We start from the raw sequence: 20,903 nt of genomic DNA on the forward strand, positions 1-20,903 counted from the left end.
GTTTCTAGGAAGTGATGCAATTGTTTTGGGAAAATAATGAATGTTTCAACATATTTCTAAAGTTATTTTTGTATCAACACGCTTGCTGCATTTTCACAGTCACAGTGGGAGATTTTGCCAGCACCCAGTTATTTATTACTCATCTGGTACACAGTTGAACAAATCAATTTCTAGAAATTGTTTCTCAATGAAACCTAATTGTAAATGCCTATAATTACTTAGGGTATATCTCTATATACTAATAATTGTAGGAATTAGAGGGACTGCATTGATATAATCCACTTAATAACACTATGTACTTAATAATTTTACATTTTACATTCTAGACTCTGTAACTGTATAAAAAAAATAACCCTTTCTCATGATGGAGATAGCTGCCCAAACTAGTAGATGTTCTACTAGTCTCAAATGAGGATGAAAATAGCTACTTGACTATTACAAAGTCACTATTCTCAAAACAGCCTAGAACTTGCACAAGAACAGACATATAGATCAATGAAATAGAATAGAGAATCCAGAAATCTACTCAAACCACTATCCTTAATTAATATTTAACAAAGGAGGTATGAACATACAATTGAGTCAAGACAGTCTCTTCAATAAATGGTATTAGGAAAATTGGACAGATACATGCAAAAAAATGAAACTAGATCACCAACATGCACTATACACAAAAATAAACTCAAAATGAATAAAGGACTTAAATATAAGATAGGAAACCATAAAAATACTAGAGGAATCCACAGACAGCAAAATCTCAGACATATGCCAAAAGAACTTCTTCACTGATACTGCCCCTAGGGCAATGGAAGCTAAAGAGAAAATAAACAAATTGATCTACATCAAAATCAAAAGCTTTTGCACAGCAAAAGAAATCATCAACAAAACCACAAGAAAGCCCACTGCATAGGAGAACATATTTGCCAATGTTATCACCAATAAGGGTTTAATCTCCAACATTTACAGAGAACTCATATAACTTAACAAAAGGAAGATAAACAACCCAATAAAAAAAAAAAATGGGCAACAGACATAAATAGATACTTTTCGAAAGAAGACAAAAGGAAAGCCAAGAAACACATGAAAACATGCTCAAAGTCACTAATCAACCAAGAGATGCAAATCAAAATGACAATGAGGTACCATCTCACACCTGTCAGAATGGCTATCATCAACAAATCAACAAATGACAAGTGCTGGTGAGGATGCAGAGAAAAAGGAACCTTCGTGCACTGCTTGTGGGAATGCAAACTGGTACAGGCCCTATGGAGAACAGCATGAAATTTCCTCAAAAAACTAAAAATGGGATTCCCATTTGACCCAGTGATTCCACTTCTAGGAATATATCCCAAGAAACTAGAAGCACCAATCAGAAAGGATATATGCACCACTATGTTCATAGCAGCAAAATTCACCATAGCTAAGATTTGGAAACAGCCTAAGTACCCATCAGCAGATGAGTGGATTAAAAAACATCTACACAATGGAATACTATGCTGCAGTAAAAAAGAAGGAGTTCTTACCATTTGCAACAGCATGGATGGAACTGGAGAGCATTATGCTAAGTGAAATAAGCCAGGTAGTGGAAGAAAAATACCACATGATTTCACTCATTAATGAATAATAAAGAACATTATAACCTGATGAATAAAAATAGATCCAAAAATAGAGAAACATCTATCAAACCATCAAACCTCAGAGGAAGGTAGGGGAGGGTTGGAGTAAGGGGGAGAAATCAACCAAAGGACTTGTATGCATGCATATAAGCCTAACTAATGGACACAGACAACAGGGGGGTGAGGGCATGAGTAGGGGGTTGGCGGAGTAAATGGGGGATAAGAACACATATGTAATACTGTAATCAATAAAGAAATTTAAAAAATAGCTACTTGACATAGTATAAGCAGCAAAAGTTCAGCTAAGTCCAATCTTAGACTGAGTATGAGGAAATTCTTTTGTCCCTTTGGTTTATATTAAATATATAGTCAGTTGTTCAAAGAACAAATGTACAATTCCATTAGTGATGAAATTAGTGGTCCTATAATGTTTCTGTAATAATTCTACCCATGAATAAATGACAAAATCAAATAGGGCTAAAAGTCTTTTAAACAGGAGGTTCTGCTTTGGGAATAAATTACCAATTTCTAGTGATGCTATAAGAAGTGTTATAAAATTTTTTTCCATCTCTTCTATACAAGCTGGGCAAAAGTAGATTTGCAGTTGTTCATATGGAAAATCCTACCTAATGAAAGAGTAATATGCAAATTAACCATCACTCTGATACACTCATGAGCCACACCCATCAGCCACACACACCAACCAATCATAGAAAGTATGCAAATAAACCCAACCAAGATGACTACAGCCACAGAGAGCAGGAGGGAGGCTTAGGTTTCCTAGGCAACAGAAGAAGCCAAGCTTTCCACCTTCCCTTGCTGGCCTAAGCCTCCATTCAAGACTAGAAAGTTTTAATTATAGAAGGTAAACAAATCCAAACAGAAATGGCTGCCACCATGGAACAAGCAGAAGGCTTGGCTCCACTCCAGGCTACAAAGTTTCAATTGTAGAAGGTAAATAATTTCCATATACCAGGGCCTCCACTTTGGTCACCATGGGGCGTGGCTGGCCTGCAAACCACCACAGGTCCCTCGCTCAGGCCACCACACACCCCAAGGAAACCCCCACCTTGATCTAAGATACCCTTCAGGGCAAAACAGCCAGCCCCCACCCATACACCAGACCTCTATCCTATCTAATAAAAGAGTAAAATGCAGATTGACCATCACTCCAACACACAGTAGCTGCCCCCATATGGTCAAATATGGCTGCCCTCCTGTGGACAAAAGATGGCCACCACAAGATGGCCAGTAGAGGAGGGCAGTTGAGGACTATCAAGCCTGCAGGGAGGGCAGTTAGGGGTGACCAGGCCATCAGAGGAGGAAAGTTGGGGGCAAACAGGCTGGCAGGGGAGCAGTTAGACATCAATTAGGCTGGCATGGGAGTGGTTAGGGGGTGATCAGGCTGGTAGGCAGAAATGGTTAGGGGCAATCAGGAAGGCAGGCAGGAAAGCTGTTGGGAGCCAGCAGTCCTGGATTATGACAGGGATCAGGCCTAAACTGGCAGTCAGACATCCCTCGAGGGGTCCCAGATTGGAGAGGGTGCAGGCTGGGCTGAGGGACACACCCTTCACAAATTTTGTGCACCGGGCCTCTAATAATAAATGAATAGCAATACAAGGATAAACTCTTGTTCTGTAAATTCACAACTGTAAGCCTACTTTTGCCCCACCTTGTACTTAAGGATAGAATAACTCCAAGTCCTTCCAATCTCTGCTGCTAGAACAGTATCAGGTCATTCAGAGAAGGAAAAGTATCTCTACCTGATTTTAGAATTGTTTTTATTAATAGAAATTTTTATTTCCCTTCCTTTCTTCCTTCTTTCCCTCCCTGCCTCCCTCTCTCCTTTCTTCTCTATTTCTCTTTCCTCCTATACTTATTCAGTGAATGAAATCTTCTTGATTGTGTGTTACTTGGGTGCAGAAATCAGAGAGAAAAAAATGTGAATATATATGGTGCAAAGAGAAGTAACATTCTAGACTTTTAGTATATTTATCATTATCCATCACAAAACCACCTGTTTTCATTGAACATCATCTATCATTTGGCATTCTGCTCAGCAGTTGACATACTACATTGTTATATCAAACTCTGCTATTCTCTCTTTTACAGCTGGACAAAAGCAGGCTGAGAGAGCCAGTAAGGTGTGAAGAATGATTAAAACCAGGCCCACTTGTATCACACCTCCTCCCTCTCTGATGATAGACTGTCATGCTTCTCTAATTTGGAAATTTGTATTTTCCTTCATATCAAGGCTGGGAAGAAACCTGTCCCAGTTAAGACCATGTTGTTCAGTAGTTGGGGGAGGGTGTCCAGCAGCTCCTAAATACTTCTAGAACAAGTGGTGTGCCGTGCCAATTGCAGAGCGCAAGGAAGTGCAATCCTGCCATGAGAAGAGAAAAAGGAGAAATGGGAGCCCTGGTGAGCATCACTAACATATAATACACCCCAGAGTCTCAATAGTAGACAGAATGAAAAGGAAGAAAAGAACTACAGAATTCTGAGTTTGAAAAGGACAGGGTAATTTCCAGCTCAGCTTTTACTCCAACCCTGCTTATTTTGAGCCTTTTCCATGTTGGTTTACTTGGTGAGGGGCCACTTTAAAGATGGGCAGGTTCAGGTATAATTTTAGCAAAGCTGACAAAGCAGGCTGGTCACTCAAGTAACCCAGTTGAGATGGAAAGAATGGCGTATGGTTCAAAGTTGCTACAGATTCCTGCCTTAGCCAATGCAAACTTTTTCATTGCTGGTGATAACACAGCATTTTTCTGGAAGAAATGCTAAAGCAGGTTGACATTTTGGACAGAAGAAATGTATCTGGAGAGCTTTCAGGATTGAGTGTCTCTTTCAGATGGAATGAAGTTAGGAATTTACAAAATGAAAATCGATACATTGTCCTGGTTAATAAAGCAAATTATAATTCAAAATCATTAGACTGCCAAAGCTTTCACTTTTAGAACTCTATAAAACCAACATTGATTTTGAATTAATATAGCCAGGGAGTGTGATGCAATGGACAGGGATTGTGGAAGGCAGCATTCAGAACCCATCAGGAAGTTACTTACGGTAAGAGTATTGGTTTATTTCCCAACTTTTAGGCTGTTTCTCAACAGTTATGTAGGCAATATTAATAAGTATGTGGAAAAGTACCACCAGGAAATATATCTTCTAACTCCAATGTATATTCAATAAAATAATAGTATTCACTTCTTCTTATCCCTAATACTCCTATTCTAATTCTAGTAAATCTCATCTCTCAGCTACACCAACAGCCCCCTAAAGACCTTTCCACTTTTACTCTAGCCCCTAACCCATTCATCACTCACTAGACATAGTGGCTTTCTCAGCCCAGGGCCTTTACATGTGCATTCCGCTCTTTTTCTGTTTCCTACATGGACAGCTCTATTTATTTCTTTGGTTGTCTTCCTTAGGTTACTTTCTCAAACATAGTTTTTCTTGATCTTCCTATAGGAAGTAGTTTCCTCTTATTATTTGCTACCTCAGCTCACTTGTTTCCTCCAGGGTCCCTATCCTAATTTGTAACTTGTTTTTGTTTGTCTATTTACTTGGTTTGTGTGTTGTTTATACTAGAGATGAGTTTCACAAGGGTGGAAACTGGCTTGGTCTTGTCCAGCCTTGTCTTTAACAAGCACAGCGCCTGGCACGTTGAAGGTGCGTAAGGAATATTTATTTCTGTGATGAGTGAAGAGGCTGCTGTGAGGAATAAGTGAAGTAATTGGGTGCATGTTTGAGTGTCAGGTGGTGTTCAGTAACCCTTGTATTCTTCGCTGTTCCTTTACCAGTGCTGCCCTCTCTTAACCTATACATCCCTTACTGAAGGTCCACTGGCTTGTCCCCCTGAAACCAAAATATGGGCATTTGAGTCCAAGTTCGGTGTATCTCAAAATCAAAGAATGAATTCACAGACAAAAACGGTTAGCGGAACCAATGTTTATTGAGACCATCCATGAGAATTAAAGTTTATTAGTCCATGTGTAGAGTCCCACATGGCCATAAGCCACATGGGCGCAGGAATGTGCTGCCCTGAGACAGAAACCTCAGGAACCCATTGCATGCCAGGAGAAGAGAGCTGAAGAGGAAGTGTGCACTTTTTAATTTAGGGGGTGGATACAGTCGTGCTAGCTCCTGGTTGGTCTTTTTAAAGAATTCTGCCTTAGCAACATCCTTGGGGTTGGTTTATAAGCCCTACTGCCTTGTGATTGGTTGTCTGCGCGCTGCCTGCCTTACCAATAGCTATCCATTTTAAAGTTCATGCCCTTCATGTGTGCCTTCCTTCCCGCCCAGTTGAGGTGCCTTAGTAACTCCACCTAGATGTGTTCCCCCGTTTTATTTCTTTCCTCTCCCATGGTCCTAATTCCTGAATACTTAGCTGCCCTCTATCCCTTAATTCCTGCCACATACAAGTATCTTAGAAATCTAAACTAAAATATATTGAAGTACAGAGAACAGAAAAGGTTTCTGGTGACTCTGATATATTGTTTTTTAACACCTCTGTGCTTTTGTAAACTATGCACTGACACCCTAAAATGACCTTTCCTAGACCAAATTTAGAGAGTTGTATTCAACTGCCAAACACTTGTTTCCTACTATCTCTTCTTATAGGTCATGCAGTATTTCTAAATTTATCCTGAGCAGTGGTGTTATAAAATTATTTGAATATTTTTACCACTTTATCTTATTATTTAAAAATAAGTGAAAAATAAAAATATAAAATACATAAACCAGTGATTAAAAGTCAGTATAAGAAACATTATAATTAGGGCAAAGGTGAAAGTAAGCATGCAATAGATGGTTAACATTTAGTTTGATGGTTATATTAAAAAGAATACATTTAAAAACAGCATGAAATGCTGGAATTTGTCATCAGGTGTTATGTCTAAAAGTGATATGAATGATTAAGAAGTTTATATCAGTTTTAGCTCTCTGTGAAACAGAATTCCACTCTAAAATATACCTCTAGCAGATTTGACTTTGTAATGTGTTTTTATCTGATTTTGTCTGATAGAGCATGCTCCTTTTTCCTCTTGAAATTTTAGCAAACCCACTTCCATAGTTTGTTTATGAGGAACTTATGACTCAATAAGGAGAAGGAATTGATTCTACAGGCCTGCCTCAATTCTTCCTGATCAGTTGCCTGAAATATTTCTGAATATATGTCTACAGGCAAAAACACAAATATTTATCTAAAAGGAACCCTTCATAGAAATGCAAATTAAAACCACAATTGAAGATATCACCTCACACCCATCAGAATGGCTTTTATCAATAAATCCACAAACAACAGCTGTTGGCAAGGATATGGAGAAAAGGGAACCCTCGTGCACTGTTGGGAATGCAGATTGGTTCAGCCATTATGGAAAACACTATGGAGGACCCTAAAAAAATTAAAAAGGGAACTGCCTTATGACCCAGCAATTACACCTATGAATATATAGCTGAAGAAACCCAGAACACTAATTTGAAAGAATATATATACTCCTATGTTTATTGCAGTGTTATTTACAATAGCCAAGCTATGGAAGCAACCCAAGTGCCCATCAATAGAAGGTAATTTAAAAAGCCATGGTACATGTACATAATGAAATATTACTAGGCCTTAAAAAATAAAAATTTTATCACTTGCCACTGCACAGATGGACTTAGAGGGTATCATGTTAAGTGAAATAAGCTAGTCAGAGAAAGATAAATATCATATGATTTCACTTATATGTTGAATCTATATATATATATATATATATATACACACACACACACACACACACACACACACACACACAAATAAAACAGAAACTCATAATACAGAAAACAGACTAATGGATGCCAGAGGGCAGGGTAGTTGGGAGACTGGGTGAAAAAGGTGAAGGGGTTGAGAAGTATTTACAAAATAGTCATAAGGATGTAAAGTGCAGCATTGGAAATATAATCAATAATAGTGTAATACCTATGTAGGTTGTCAGGTGGATACTGGAAATATCAAGGAAACACTTTGTAGAGTACATTGTCTTTTAACTACTATGCTGAAAATAATATTGAATGTAAATTGTAATAATATATACATTTAACCCCCTTATAGTTCTGGACTAATATCTATATGAATAAGAGGATAATATGCTAATTAGACCAGAAGACCTTCCGGATATACTTCTCGACAAAGCCATAGTGGCAAGGCAGAGGCAGAGGTGGTTAGGGGTGATCAGGCCAGGAAGGGAGGGCAGTTGGGGGTGATCAGGCCAGCAAGGGGGGCGGGGAGAGGTGAGGGGAAGAAGGCCTGTGGGGAGATAGTTGGGGGCAAGCAGGCTGGCAGGCAGAGTGGTTAGGGACAAACAAGCAGGCAGGCAGGTGAGCAGTTAAAAGCCAGTAGTCCCCAATTGCGAGAGAGATGTCCAACTGCCACATGGATGGGGCCTAAAACAGCAGTTGGACATCCCCCAAGGGGTCCCAGATTGGAGAGGGTGCAGGGTTGAGGGATACCCCTCCCCAGTGCACAAATTTTATGCACTGGGCCACTAGTTCATTTATAAATGGTGCTCATTTTGGGGTGGGAAATAGTTACCAGTGGACAGCCAGCAGTTCTAAATGCACAAGAAGAAAGACACTCAAGGTATCTTCTAGTTTGTTTTCCTCTTGGTTAGTACATTCCTCTATATGTAAAAGGGTGTTTACTTCAGTCTGTTTCTCCTTTAAGGTAAATAAAGATAAAACTATAAGAGTACAACTTGTGATTCTAAAACAATTCTGCTTTAATGAATCAGTTCCAAAAGAATTTCTCTGACTCTTCTACAAGCCTGCCCTGCTTCTTAACCTTGCCAGATTGTGCTGAAATATGCCTCTGAACTTGGACACATTTACTTTGTAGATTTGGTGTGTCCTGTGGCCACTGGACTTTTTAATATTGCTCTGGATTTGCACAATGGATTTGGGAGTTCTGCCATATTTCCTAGCACTTAATCCCCAACACAGCTATCTCTGTTTTCCTTCACTATCCACTGCTCTTAAGGCAATTACCATTCTTTGCAGGAACCTTATTTCAAGTCCCCAGTAGCTATGTGATGGATGGTTACTGACAGTACAGAAGTGTGCAAACAGCACTGCTGTGGAGTGTCCAGATCTTCATTACCTGTGTCACCAGCCTCTCTCTCAACAAATGACCACCTGATCAAAACAGCCCAGATTGGAATGCATCAATGACTACACAACTATTAGTAAACTAAGTCTCAGTACAAATGTGCTTGACATTTTTTTTCAGTTAATGATGCATTTCATTGCTTTCCAGACTCTTTTGCAAGGCTTACAGAAATGACCTTTAGTGTACCATTTGTCTAACGTTAGCATTCCTCTTTACCTTAAACTGTACGTTTTTGAACTGCTTTACTTTTTTGACTCCATTTTAAAACTTGCTATTCCTTTTGTCTGCAACATTCTTCCCTTCCCAATCAGCATCTTGAGAATGCTCTGCGTTGTGGGGCACTTAGAGGAGGTGCTCAATCCCTTCGGACAATTTAGAGATGTGGGTTAACTGAATGTTGTTTGACTCTTCATATCATTCAATATTGGAAAGCAATGTAGGGCACAGGGAGAATGTGAAACTGTATTTTGTACATAGAAAATGATGAAATACCAAACTTAAGGGAAGAGACATTAACCCGGGGGACTTAAAGTGTCCAAGTGTTTTGTAAGAAACCATTTATATCTTTATCGGTAGGCATGCATCCGTGCGTCCGTGCATGTGTGAGTGTGTGTGTGTGTGTGTGTGTGTGTGTGTGTGTGTGTGACTTCCTCCCCGTCACTAATAACTTGTCTCTATGGCTTTACCCCAAAGAAGAGACAATGTAAGAGCTCTGTGGACAAGCTACAAACTATATTTGATTGTATTCAAATACTTAATTCTAATAAAGTATTTTAATACTAGCAGAGCCTTTAAGAGACATCCTCTAATTGATTGTTTCTTTTTCTTTATAATCATCTAGAAGAAACAGTGGGAAGGAGAACCACCCACAACAAGATCAGGACTGTCAGAAGCAGCCCAGCTTCCATCCAGGCTCTGGTCCTTCCTTTAATTTACACCTGGCCCCAATTTGCTTAGGAGCCCTTAAAGACAAAGCTGAATTGTAGCAAAGAATGCCAGAGAGTTGAGGTACCCTCATAGAAGATAATTCCTAGTACTAAAATATGTTAGTACTAATATATTTGAATGGATATAACATAATGAGCTTCATTATCTTTCCCTGGTCTTTCTGTCTTCCTGTTTGAGTCCAAAGACTGAAAAAAATTTCTGCAGGAAATGTCTTTATGATAAAAACAAAAGGACCCCTTCTGATACTTTTACTCAAGACTTGAAATTGAACCTGATGCACATGTTTCAAATTGGTATGGAAATGGACAGAAAACTTTAAAAAAAAATACATTTTATTGAGTTTTTACAGAGAGGAAGAGAGAGGGATAGAGAGTTAGAAACATCAACATCGATCAGCTGCCTCCTGCACATCACTTACTGGGGATGTGCCCACAACCAAGGTACATGCCCTTAACTGGAATTGAACCTGGGACCTTTCAGTCTGCAGGTTGATGCTCTATCTACTGAGCCAAACCAGTTTTGACCAGAAAAAATTTTAATACAATACCTATAGTTGCAATATCATCCTGAAAATGCAGTAACTATAAATTTCATTCAATAGATCCTAATGTGACCAAGATCAGACTATTCCCCTCAATTTTTTGGCACTTGAACCAAGGACTCACAATCTTAGTTATAAAAGAATGTAGACCAACTTGAGGAATTACTGTATTTGCAATTCAGATTAAATGCCACTGATCATTTTTCCTTCTGAGTTCATGCAAGGCCTGTTTCAATAAAGCATGTTTATCTGTTTCTGCATAATTAAGAAATATCTTGTACAAAGAACCAAGTACATAAAGAATAATCAAACACACTCACTAAACCAATTGCACATGGAGTTATGCCAGTCTCCAGTCTCAGTGATTAGATTGTCTCTCCACTTTCTTTAAATATCACAAAAAAATGGCTGTAAATTAGTAAGTAGCTATTTTCAGATTAATGGCAACATGTAAAGCTCAGAGGTTCCTGCTCAGTTTTGCAGGGAGTGTTGCTGTTGCATTACTGCAGTTACTGAACACCCCATCCCCTGCTCCCTGCGAGCAGTGAATTGTGACCCCGGCTCTTTCTCAGGCGTCACAGGAAAACCCTACATTCCATTACTCTCACCATGTTCTCAGCCCTGATGAAACCCATGATTGTGTTCTGTGGCATTTATGCTATGTTTTGTTTACTTGGACTCCTTTTGAACAACTTGTTTCTTAGAATTCCCAAGCACAGACAACTGGGCATCTTATCAAAACAAAATCAACAATAGCATTGCAAGTATAAACATTGAGAGCACATATACATAGATAAATGAACAAACATATGGAGTATAATGGTTTCTAAACATTATCATGCTGCTTATGTTAGTTGCAAGTACTCAAAAGTGATGTAAGCCCTGCAGGATCCCATCAGCTTTGGTGAGTCCCAGCATTGCTCAGCAATCCCATTCCGTAGCAGTATGAGAACCTGAGTGTGTTCTCAGACGCTAAGGTTAACTTGAGTTGTTTTTCCAGATTCGAATTCCTTTTTACTTTTAGAAGGAGAGAGAAAGGAAATTTGTTGATCACAGTGAAAGATATAGCCACCATCTACATACAATATCATGTTTAATTCCTAGCAATGACCCCTGAGAATAGAAATTCTTATTCCTGTTATTACCAATGAGAAAACCAAGTCCCAAAGCAGGTAACTGGCTTTCCTAAGAACAAATACACTGCTGAGGCTGAGACTCAACCCTAGGTCTGGGACTCTTGATTTTATTTCTTTTCTAATTTATAGGGCTACTTCAGGTCACCGAAAACCTTCCTATGTAGTTACACCTGGAATAATATAAACCTGCTCAAGGACATGAAGGGATAAATCAACAAGTGAAAGTGAAGTGTAGCTAAACCTGGAACATCAGACCTGTGACCATGCACACCTGGTTCCAGGGACAAAAACAGTCTGAAGCCCAGCCAAAGGCACTGGAGGTCAGGTCTGGGTCACCATCCCATTGGAAACAGAAATGTCAAATGGGAAAACTAAAGCAGAAGTCCACGGCCAGCTGGATGGGCTGTTTGGAAAAGCTCGGCAGCACCAGGCCCTAGCAGACATGTAGCTTTACCTCAACAGACTAATTCCAGACCCCACACACAGACTGTGGCTATGTGCTTATAATTGTAGGACATTTTGTGCGCATCAGCGCAATTAAGCCTCCCGCAGCCATGAAAAATGGCTGTGTGCCACAGTTTCACATGGTGATAAAGGGCTTGGCCTCCAGACCAAACTGTCTGGGCCAACTGCAGGCTCCCATTAGCCCTGTTACCCTATATCTCGGGGAATTTACTTTCTCTAAGACCAAGTTGGTTTGTAAACTGGGAATGATAACAATCGTTGGGGGCTGTTATAAGAGTATGAAGAGTTTCAAACAGTGCCCGGGTCAGGGTAATTGCTAGGCAAGTGTTTGGTAAATACAGGAGACTGAGCAACTTGCATGAACTCATTAAAGAGATACACGAAGCTGAGACTGAAGTAACAGATGGCATGAGCCCAGAGCCCACACTCACAGCCCACCTTAGAGGGTGTTTGGATCCGTACCATCAGACAGAGGTGTCTGATTCTGCACCTGACACACCTCAGAAACTTCATCTGCGATGGGACCAGAGCAAGCAGCTATCAACATGATCCCAGGATTTGTTTTTATTTTTCTCTCATCCCATCTTGGCTACTATTGATATCTTGATAGAAATAATGACATATTTGAAACTCATTTCAGTATCTCCTTTGCCCAAGACCCTTTCCAGTGTCCACTGGGCACTTGTAATCTTTGACTTTATATCCACTTCTGAATTCATCTCCATAAAAGTTCAATAATACTAGTACTTAGCACTCTCTGCCTTGTGAGGAATCAATAATGGCAGACTCTAGCCAGAGTTTTTAAGGCATAATATAAAGACTCCTGTTGACTTTGTCTGCACCAGCCAATCCCTTTTTCATGGTAAGAAACATGCCTTACTCTCACATCATGAAATGAGATTTTCAAAGATCCATTACAGGTTTTCTCCCTGCACTTCCAAAAATCAGGTATTTTAAGAGATAAAGATAGCTTTTTCTGTGAAGAAAGGATTGTTGCTTTGTGAGGTTTTTTTTTTTTTCTTAACTGGGCATGAAGCAAATAATGGCAATACATAGCTAGATCTGCTCAGTTTCACCAATATATGAGAATGTAAAAAACAAAACATTTTAGTGATGCCAAATCAAATCAAATTAGGCTGTCTAAGATGTGTTGTCCCATGACTTTGAGTCCTTGGAAAGCATACCAATTCAGTCCATTAGAGTAACCTTCTCTGGATTTCATATGCACAGACACATGCCTGGCGGGCAGAGACATGGTCTGAATTTGAGAGCAGGCATTTTATGGTAAAGGCCACATCCCACAGTTCTGAGAACAAACTTCCTCAAGTGTTACTTTTCACAAAACTGCAAACCTGTGAGGAAAACAGCATGTGAAATATCTGCAGCAGGGTGTTGGGGCATTTTCTTTAATCATCTTTTATGACTCACTGTTACCAATTTCTCCAAGTTTAAAGGGTCAGATTTAGTATGTTTTACTTTTTAAAGTAAAAAATTAAATTAGATAAAGCACCACATATAAAGTTAGAACTGTTAATATTACTGTGCTATTTTCACAGATGTGGAGATTTTAATTTTAATCAATTTTTGGGTAACGATCACAGCCAGAAACCATGACTAGATAGATGTTGCTTATTACATTGTGTTAAATGGGTTGGAGGAGATTCTGGAGACATGGAGATCCATCAGGAGGCTATTACACTGATTCAGAAGGGGCGTTCTCATTAAGATGGTGCCAGGGAGATGGAGAAAGAAACACTACTTAGGATTTGGCATTTGGAGGACAAATGCTGTAACTGATTGGCTATGGCAGTAAGAAATATCAAGAACTTAAATAAAACCCTTTTCATCTAATCCCTCTGACTGAAATCCACTGATGATGGGACACTGACAGGGCAGACTATTCTAATGAAGAGGTGTAAGACTGTAAAAAGACATGTCCAAGAATGACGTGCTGGCCAGTGTTTGTCTTCATTCAGCATCAGCCGATATTCCTTGAGCATCTACTAGATTGCATAGAGTATTGGGCATTTGATGCTATGTATACATAATAAAAAGTCACCAATTCAAAGGTAGACAGAGAAATAAAATCCATGCTTATCTGAATATCCTGGTTATTAATAACAAAAAGCTCACTTCAAGCTAGCTTTTTAAAAAAGGACTTTTATTGATGAATTAATTAATTGATGAGCTTTAGAAACATGGATCTTGGTGACCAAGTGATGTATGAAGAATGTATGTTTGTTTTTTCTGCCTTTTGTTCTGCTGTCTGTATTGGTTTAATTCTCAGGAAGGTTTTCTGTTTCTGGTTGCAAGATGACCAGTAGCTGCTCCAGGCTGTTATCCTTACTAGTTAAGCAATCTCAGTGTCTGTGTGTGCGTGCGTGTGTGTGTGTGTGTGTGTGTGTGTGTGTGTGTGTAGCAAGGAGGCGGGTGGGGGGGGGGAGATGCTTCAACTTCTCACAACCTCTCAATAGTTCTAGCAAATATTGCTGATGGAGTTTGGATCATATTTCCCTTCTTCTCCTAATTACTATGGCTTAGGATTGGCCCTGATTAACTTTATGGTCTAGGATAAAAGCAAGTGGCTCCAAAAAAAAAAAGAAAGAAAGAAAAATGATTGAAGTGGTATTGCTAGAATCATGGGAGAATGAATCGAGTGACCAAAAATTAAAGGTGACAATGATACTATCAAAATGATTCAAGCAAGGCTCCTTTTGTTGCAAATAGCAGAAATTCATTTCTATACCAATATGGAATGTATTATAAGAATCTCATACAACCCAAGAGGAGGGAGTGCAGTAGGATCTCATCAGGAATTGAAATGAGGAAATGAAAATGAATGGGCCTTAGGCACTGGAAGCATATGCTTGTGGTGACATTGCTCCACTGTACAGCCTTCCCTGGAGACTCCAGGGACACACTAAGGTCTGTTGGTCTCTGGCTTGCTTCTGGCATCTCCAGCTTTAAGTTCATTCAATCTTCAGAACTTTCTCCATTGATCCCACACCCCAGCCATTTGTACTTTATAAGATTTTAAGGAACTGGGCAGCAAGCAAAGAAACAGACAATTTGAGAACGGGGTCTACGTGATCCCTCCTTATCATCTCAAAGAATCTATTTCTTTTGACATACTTCCAGGAGGCTCTGAGGCCACACACTTTCTTGGTGACTGTATGAAGAACCAGAGGTTGAGCAGAGAGTAGGAATCATGGAGTCCTTCATCTCAAAGAGTCTGGCACTGCAAGCAGAGAAGCTACCGAGTAAGATAGCAGGTCTGTCTGTGGCTCATCTCTTCATGAAGGAGACAAGCAGTGAGATGCTAAAGCTCTACCATGTGTCCAAAGAGTTAGCACAAAGCCGGCTTCAGGCCCAGCCGGTCATCAAGGACCTCATCAAGGTGGCTGTCAGGTGCCTGTGCTGCACTGCAGTGGATACCTGGGCCCCAGTGAGCTGGCCCTGGCTGCCAGGCCGTGACTGTGCTCAGCTTTGGTGAGGTGGACCTCCCTTTCGAGGACGCGATGCTGGCTGGCCTGCTCATCGATGCTGGGACATACTGCTGGTGCTGGTCAGCACCACCTCACACCCAAGTCACACAGTCACAGCTGCTGTGTGACCTATCACTTCTCTGGCCCAGGCCTCCTCACAGCCCGCTCTGGGCTTGACTTCACTCAGCACTTTGGAAAGATCTGTGATGGGCTCCAGAAGTTGCTGGATGAGAGAAAGCTCTGAGAGCCCTGAACCCAGCACATCTCACTTTGATCTTGGCTAAACGGCCCAGAACACAGCAGACAAGGAGTGAATGGGCTCTCTAACTCTTCTTCCTCTCTCTCTCTCTCTCTCTCTCTCTCTCTCTCTCTCTCTCTCTCTCTCTCTCTCTCTCCCTCTCCCTCTCCCTCCCCCTCCCCCCCCTCTCTCTCCCCTCTCTCTCCTCTCTCTTTCTCCCTGTCAGTCCTTGTTTTTCTCAGCACATATTCTGTATGTTGGCTATACCTTGCTCTTTAGTCCAATGTCTCTATTTCTCAACACACATGACTCTCCCACAATTCTGGAGTTTATATTTCCTCAGTTTCAACCAATCAAAAGAGACCAAGATTAGTTTCTCTTAATTCAAAATTTATGAAACAGAATCTTATTAGTAAAACTTGGATCTAGGGTCCACCCCAGTCCAACCAAGTGTGACATACATACGGACTGGATTAAACCTGGCTATCTAAGAACCTTGGCCCTTCCACTTTAGAGTAAGCTCGTCTCTGGAAATGGCTCCTGTAGAACAGAGTGGTGGGAGGAGTGTTGAAGTGAATGAAGGGGACAGGGTAGGGGAAAAGCTCAGTTTGAAACAGACCTTCCTGTCATTATATCCACATACCAATTCTGCCTCTTTAATGTCCTTGAATTTAGTTGCCTCTTTCCTCATTGCAACTATTAATAAATTAGTCCAAGCTGCTCTATTGAACAGCTTATTCTAATGCTTTCTTATTGCCCCCAGATTCCCCCACCAGAATCTATTCACTGTGCTGCCAAAGTAACCTCTCCTTCACACCACTTCTCCACAGTGCAGCCAGAGATATTTCTAAAGCACACACATAATCTCGGCACATTGTTGATTGGAAGTTTTAGGAGTTTCTCATTTGTCCCAGAATAAATTCCAAATTTGTAAGCACCACATATATTTTCCTTAATAATCACAGCCCCTTTATCCCTTTATTTTATTCTTTGTTCAGTTCGTAAATATACCCTCCATAGCAGCGTCCACAGGCATGAGGTTAGACTTCAGTGAAAAAAGACGCAAGCCTCAATGCATTCATTTTTATTGCTGTGTAAGAAATTATCACAACTTCAGGAGCTTCAAGCAACAACTATTTGGTTTCTCACATTTCTGTAGGTTGAAAGTCTAGGATAACGTGGCTAGAATTTTTTCTCAGGTTCTTACAAGGCAGAAATCAAGAATCGGTTGACAACATTCTCATTTTGTGTTCAAGTTCCTTTCCCATGTTTGTTTCTGTTATTGGCAGAATTCAGTTTCTTGTTATTGTGGGGATGAGGTCCTGCTTTTTAGCTGGCTCTCAGCCAGGGCCTCTTTCAGCACCTTATGACCACCTGCTTTCCTTCTCACATGACCCCCTCCATCTTCAAACCTACCATAGCATGTTGAATCCTTTTCCTACTTCACATCTCTCTGATTTTTTCTGCCACCAGTTAGAAAAAGTTCTTGCCCTAGCCGGTTTGGCTAGGGAATGGAACATAGGCCTATGGACTGAAGGATCCCTGGTTTGATTCTGGGCAAAGAAGGCACATGCCTGGATTGTGGGCTCAATCCCCAGCAGGGGGCATGTAGGAGGCAACCAATCAAGAATTCTCTCTCACTGTTGATGCTTCTCTCTCTTCCTCTCTGAGAAATAAAAATATACCTTTAAGCATTTTTTAAGAAGTTCTTTGCTTTAAATACTGTTATAAGACCCACCTAGATATGATTTACTATGCCACGAGCCTCCCTGTCTTATGATTTACTGTGCCATATGGCAACATAATCATGGGATCTCTATATTCTCAGGGGATTAAGGCAGAGCATCATTGGAGCCGTAACATTTTAGAAATTTTGCCTCGTATAATCAGTATCTTGGAGTGAGTGGCCTAGAGATGACTTTTGTGAATGAAATTTAACAGGCACATGAAAGAGCATGAGAGATTGTAAATTTCTGGCCATCTACTCTTGGGTAAAGACATGATAGTCTTTAATTAGATTGAGATGCAAGTCATTTGTCTTATGATTCATAGCAGAATGCCAATTCCCAACTGACTAGCCTTTAACTGGTTTAATAAATCTCTTCCTAGTTAACATCCTTGAACGTATACATTTTAGGAAGTCTCCAGAGAGCACACTGTTGATATGACTGTTACTTCTTAATTAGAAAAAAGGATGTGCCATGCTATCTAATAAAGAGGGAATATGCAAATTGACCATCACACCATCACAAAGATGGTAGCATCCATAGCCACAAGGTGATGGCTCCCAGTCCTCTCAGCCCTGCCGGAGTCCCCCAGTCCTTTCAGCCCCCCGAAAGTGGGGAGGGAAGCGGGGAGGGGGGGCAGGTTCATGGTGTAGCCCTCAGCCCCCCAGCTAGTCCAGGGACGGCCAAGGCACAGGCAAGCCTCGGATGGTGGCTACCCAGCCACCCAGGGCTATCCAAGACACAGGTAACCAGGACTAGCTGAGACTTAAGCTGCCAGGAGTGGCAGCAGCAGAGGTGTGATGGGGACATCACCTTCCCCTGATCACTGGGTCAACTCCTGCCCCTGAGGGCTCATGGACTGTGAGAGGGTGCAGGCTGGACTGAGGGAGCCCCCCCCCCCTCCAGTGCATGAATTTTCATGCAACAGGCCTCTAGTGATAAGTAATAAGCAAAAGAGACACATGAAATATATGCTCTGACTAATAACACTTCCCAAATTCATTTTTCCTAGGCCACATTCCCATGTGAAGCATCTCTTCATCTATCAAGGAGGGATGGCCAAGAAGACCTGCTCATGAACACGAGTTGATCAGTGAAAGATCTTAGTGGTATCCATGAACCTGTGGGGAAGAGTGTTCTGAAAACTGTTGATAATTTGCAACCCAGTCAAGTGTTTACTAGTGTGAAAGAAAGGGCAAGGATAGAAGGGAAGAGAGGCTAATAAAGTTCTTGGGAGGACTGTTAACAATGTCCAGGAGGCCTGGGAAATATTCTTCATAGAAGATAGTGCCAGAAAATTCTTCTGTTATGAAAAATAGGTTTGCTTTTTATTATCAAATATGGAGAGCTATGTAATTATTCATGTTTCTGTTTTGCCTTGGCTGCCAAAATCTCAGAACTAATAGCTGGGTATCTCCTCCTTGATCCTGGGAGGTTTTCCTCTTTTTTTTCTGTACCTGGTTGTTTATATCATTTATTCTTTATTTTGGCTATTTGTATATATGGCATATAAGTCTTCATGCACGTTATTTAAAAGTTTTGTAGAAGTAAGGAAGTATGTTTTATAAATATAGAAAATATAACATGTTAGGTATGTAGCAAAAATGTGCAAAATGAGAAATTTAATATCTTAACTGCAACTGACAAAGAGGTATATGTAAAAATATATAGCATTAAGAAAAAGATAATGAAAACACCTGGAAAAGCCCATGAGTGGAATAGCACTGGGAGAAAAGAAACCTAGTTTAAGAGAAGGAGAAAAGAAACCTAGTTTATTAATATAGTAACAAAATTAACACCTTTTAACTTGGGAGACAATGTTTACTTTTTTACTTAAAAAAATTTACAATATGTCTTTTTTCAGTTACACTTTATTATTTGTATTAGTTTCAAGTGTACAACATAGTGATGAGACAATCATATACTTTACAAAGTATTTCCCCCGATATTTCCAGTACCCAAATGACCCATACACATAGTTAGCACAATAGTGTTAACTGCATTTCATGCACTGTATTTTACATCCCATGACTATTTTGTAACCACCAAAAACTATGTTCATGTTAACATTACTGTAAGCTCATAGCCCTTTATTATTTTTTGGTGGGCAGCACAGGTGCTCATTGACCTCTTTGAGAATATTGATGGCAATTATGGGCTCTATTCTTACAAAAATTCTATATAATAAAAGGTTAATATGCAAAGTGACCGAATGGCAGAACTACCGGTCTCTATGATGTGCACTGACCATGAGAGGGCAGCAGCTCAAAGCAGGAGCTTCCCCCTGGTGCTCAGTATGCTTCCACAGGGGGAGCGCCACTCAGCCAGAAGTTGGCTCATGGCTGGCAAGCACAGTGGCAGTGGTGGAAGCCTCTCCCATCTCTGCAGCAGTACTAAGATGTCCAACTGACAGCTTAGGTAGGGAGTGGGCCTAATCAGTCAGTCAGATAGCTCCCAGATTGCGAAAGGGCACAGGCCAGGCTGAGGACCTCCCCTCCCCCCCAGCTCAGTGCACAAATTTTGTGTGCCGGGCCTCTAGTTTAAATATAAACATACACACAAAATAAGTTAAAAGGATTCTCAAATCTCCTACTGTTAATACAACATGGAACCCTAATTTATATAGAACCACGCCCCTGTATATTAATGCACTTCAGTTAATAAAAATAAAGTTTAACACCAGTAAAATAAAAATAAACTGTATGTTTGCTTTACAACATAGTAATTCAGAGAAAATCTTCTTTGGAAATATCATTTCTATGGCATTTCTATCTTAGTTATCTTAACTGCCATGTTTATACCACAAATATAAATGCAAGGATTGGTAAATATTACCAACTTTCTCAAGCACAAATAGAGTTAATGTGAACTATGGACTTAGAGGATATAGAAGATTAAAACAAGTGCAGCTTTGCCAAACTAAGTTTTCTTGGTATAAGTAGTTGAATTCTTGAAGTGAAGCCAGTCACTTGAGATATGAGTTTTATTTATGGTGCAACACCTTCACAGTGAAGTATATTACTCATGTGTATTCTCAGAGACACATGACTATGAAAGAAAAAAAGGAATAGAACTCAAAAGGCCTATTTTGACCGAAACCGGTTTGGCTCAGTGGTAGAGCATCGGTCTGCAGACTGAAAGGTCCTGGGTTCGATTCCGGTCAAGGGCATGTACCTTGGTTGCAAGCACATCTCCGGTAGGGGGTGTGCAAGAGGCAGCTGGTCGATGTTTCTCATCGATGTTTCTAGCTCTCTAGCTCTCTCCCTTCCTCTCTGTAAAAAATCAATAAAATATATATTTTTAAAAAACACACAAAAAGGCCTATTTTGTTGGTTAACTTTGGTAAATGTATTGGGTGAAGTTGTTGGTTGAGATTATTTTGCCTTGTGGATAGTTTAATGTGAGGTCAATGTGTCCCCCTTTCCTGGTAAATAAGAATTACGTTTTCTAAGACTTAGAAAGTGAGAGCTTGGAGTAGGAACAAACATGTGAATTATGATTTAGACATGCAGGAGAAGAAACTAAAACTCAGGAAAGAACAAAATCATAAAAGGTTTTTACTAAGTAACAGGAAGTCACTGAAGTGGCTGAAGTTAGCCA

At 40.2% G+C, this 20,903-nt stretch overlaps 1 protein-coding gene and 1 pseudogene across 2 annotated transcripts in view; both read left to right on the forward strand.

The window, feature by feature from the left end:
- Nucleotides 1–18,397, forward strand: part of PTGER3 (prostaglandin E receptor 3) — a 110,601-nt gene extending 92,204 nt beyond the window's left edge. For both annotated transcript variants that reach the window (XM_036444472.2, XM_045584466.1), the window contains one exon: nt 18,316–18,397. In XM_036444472.2, the coding sequence (XP_036300365.1) occupies nt 18,316–18,382 (67 nt within the window). In that variant the 3' untranslated portion in view covers nt 18,383–18,397. The remainder of the gene's footprint in view (nt 1–18,315) is intronic.
- LOC118722683 lies at nt 15,062–15,601 on the forward strand (annotated as a pseudogene).
- Nucleotides 18,398–20,903: the final 2,506 nt, after the last annotated feature.

Source organism: Pipistrellus kuhlii, unplaced genomic scaffold, assembly GCF_014108245.1.
Source record: "Pipistrellus kuhlii isolate mPipKuh1 unplaced genomic scaffold, mPipKuh1.p scaffold_m20_p_2, whole genome shotgun sequence".
Lineage (NCBI taxonomy): Eukaryota > Metazoa > Chordata > Mammalia > Chiroptera > Vespertilionidae > Pipistrellus > Pipistrellus kuhlii.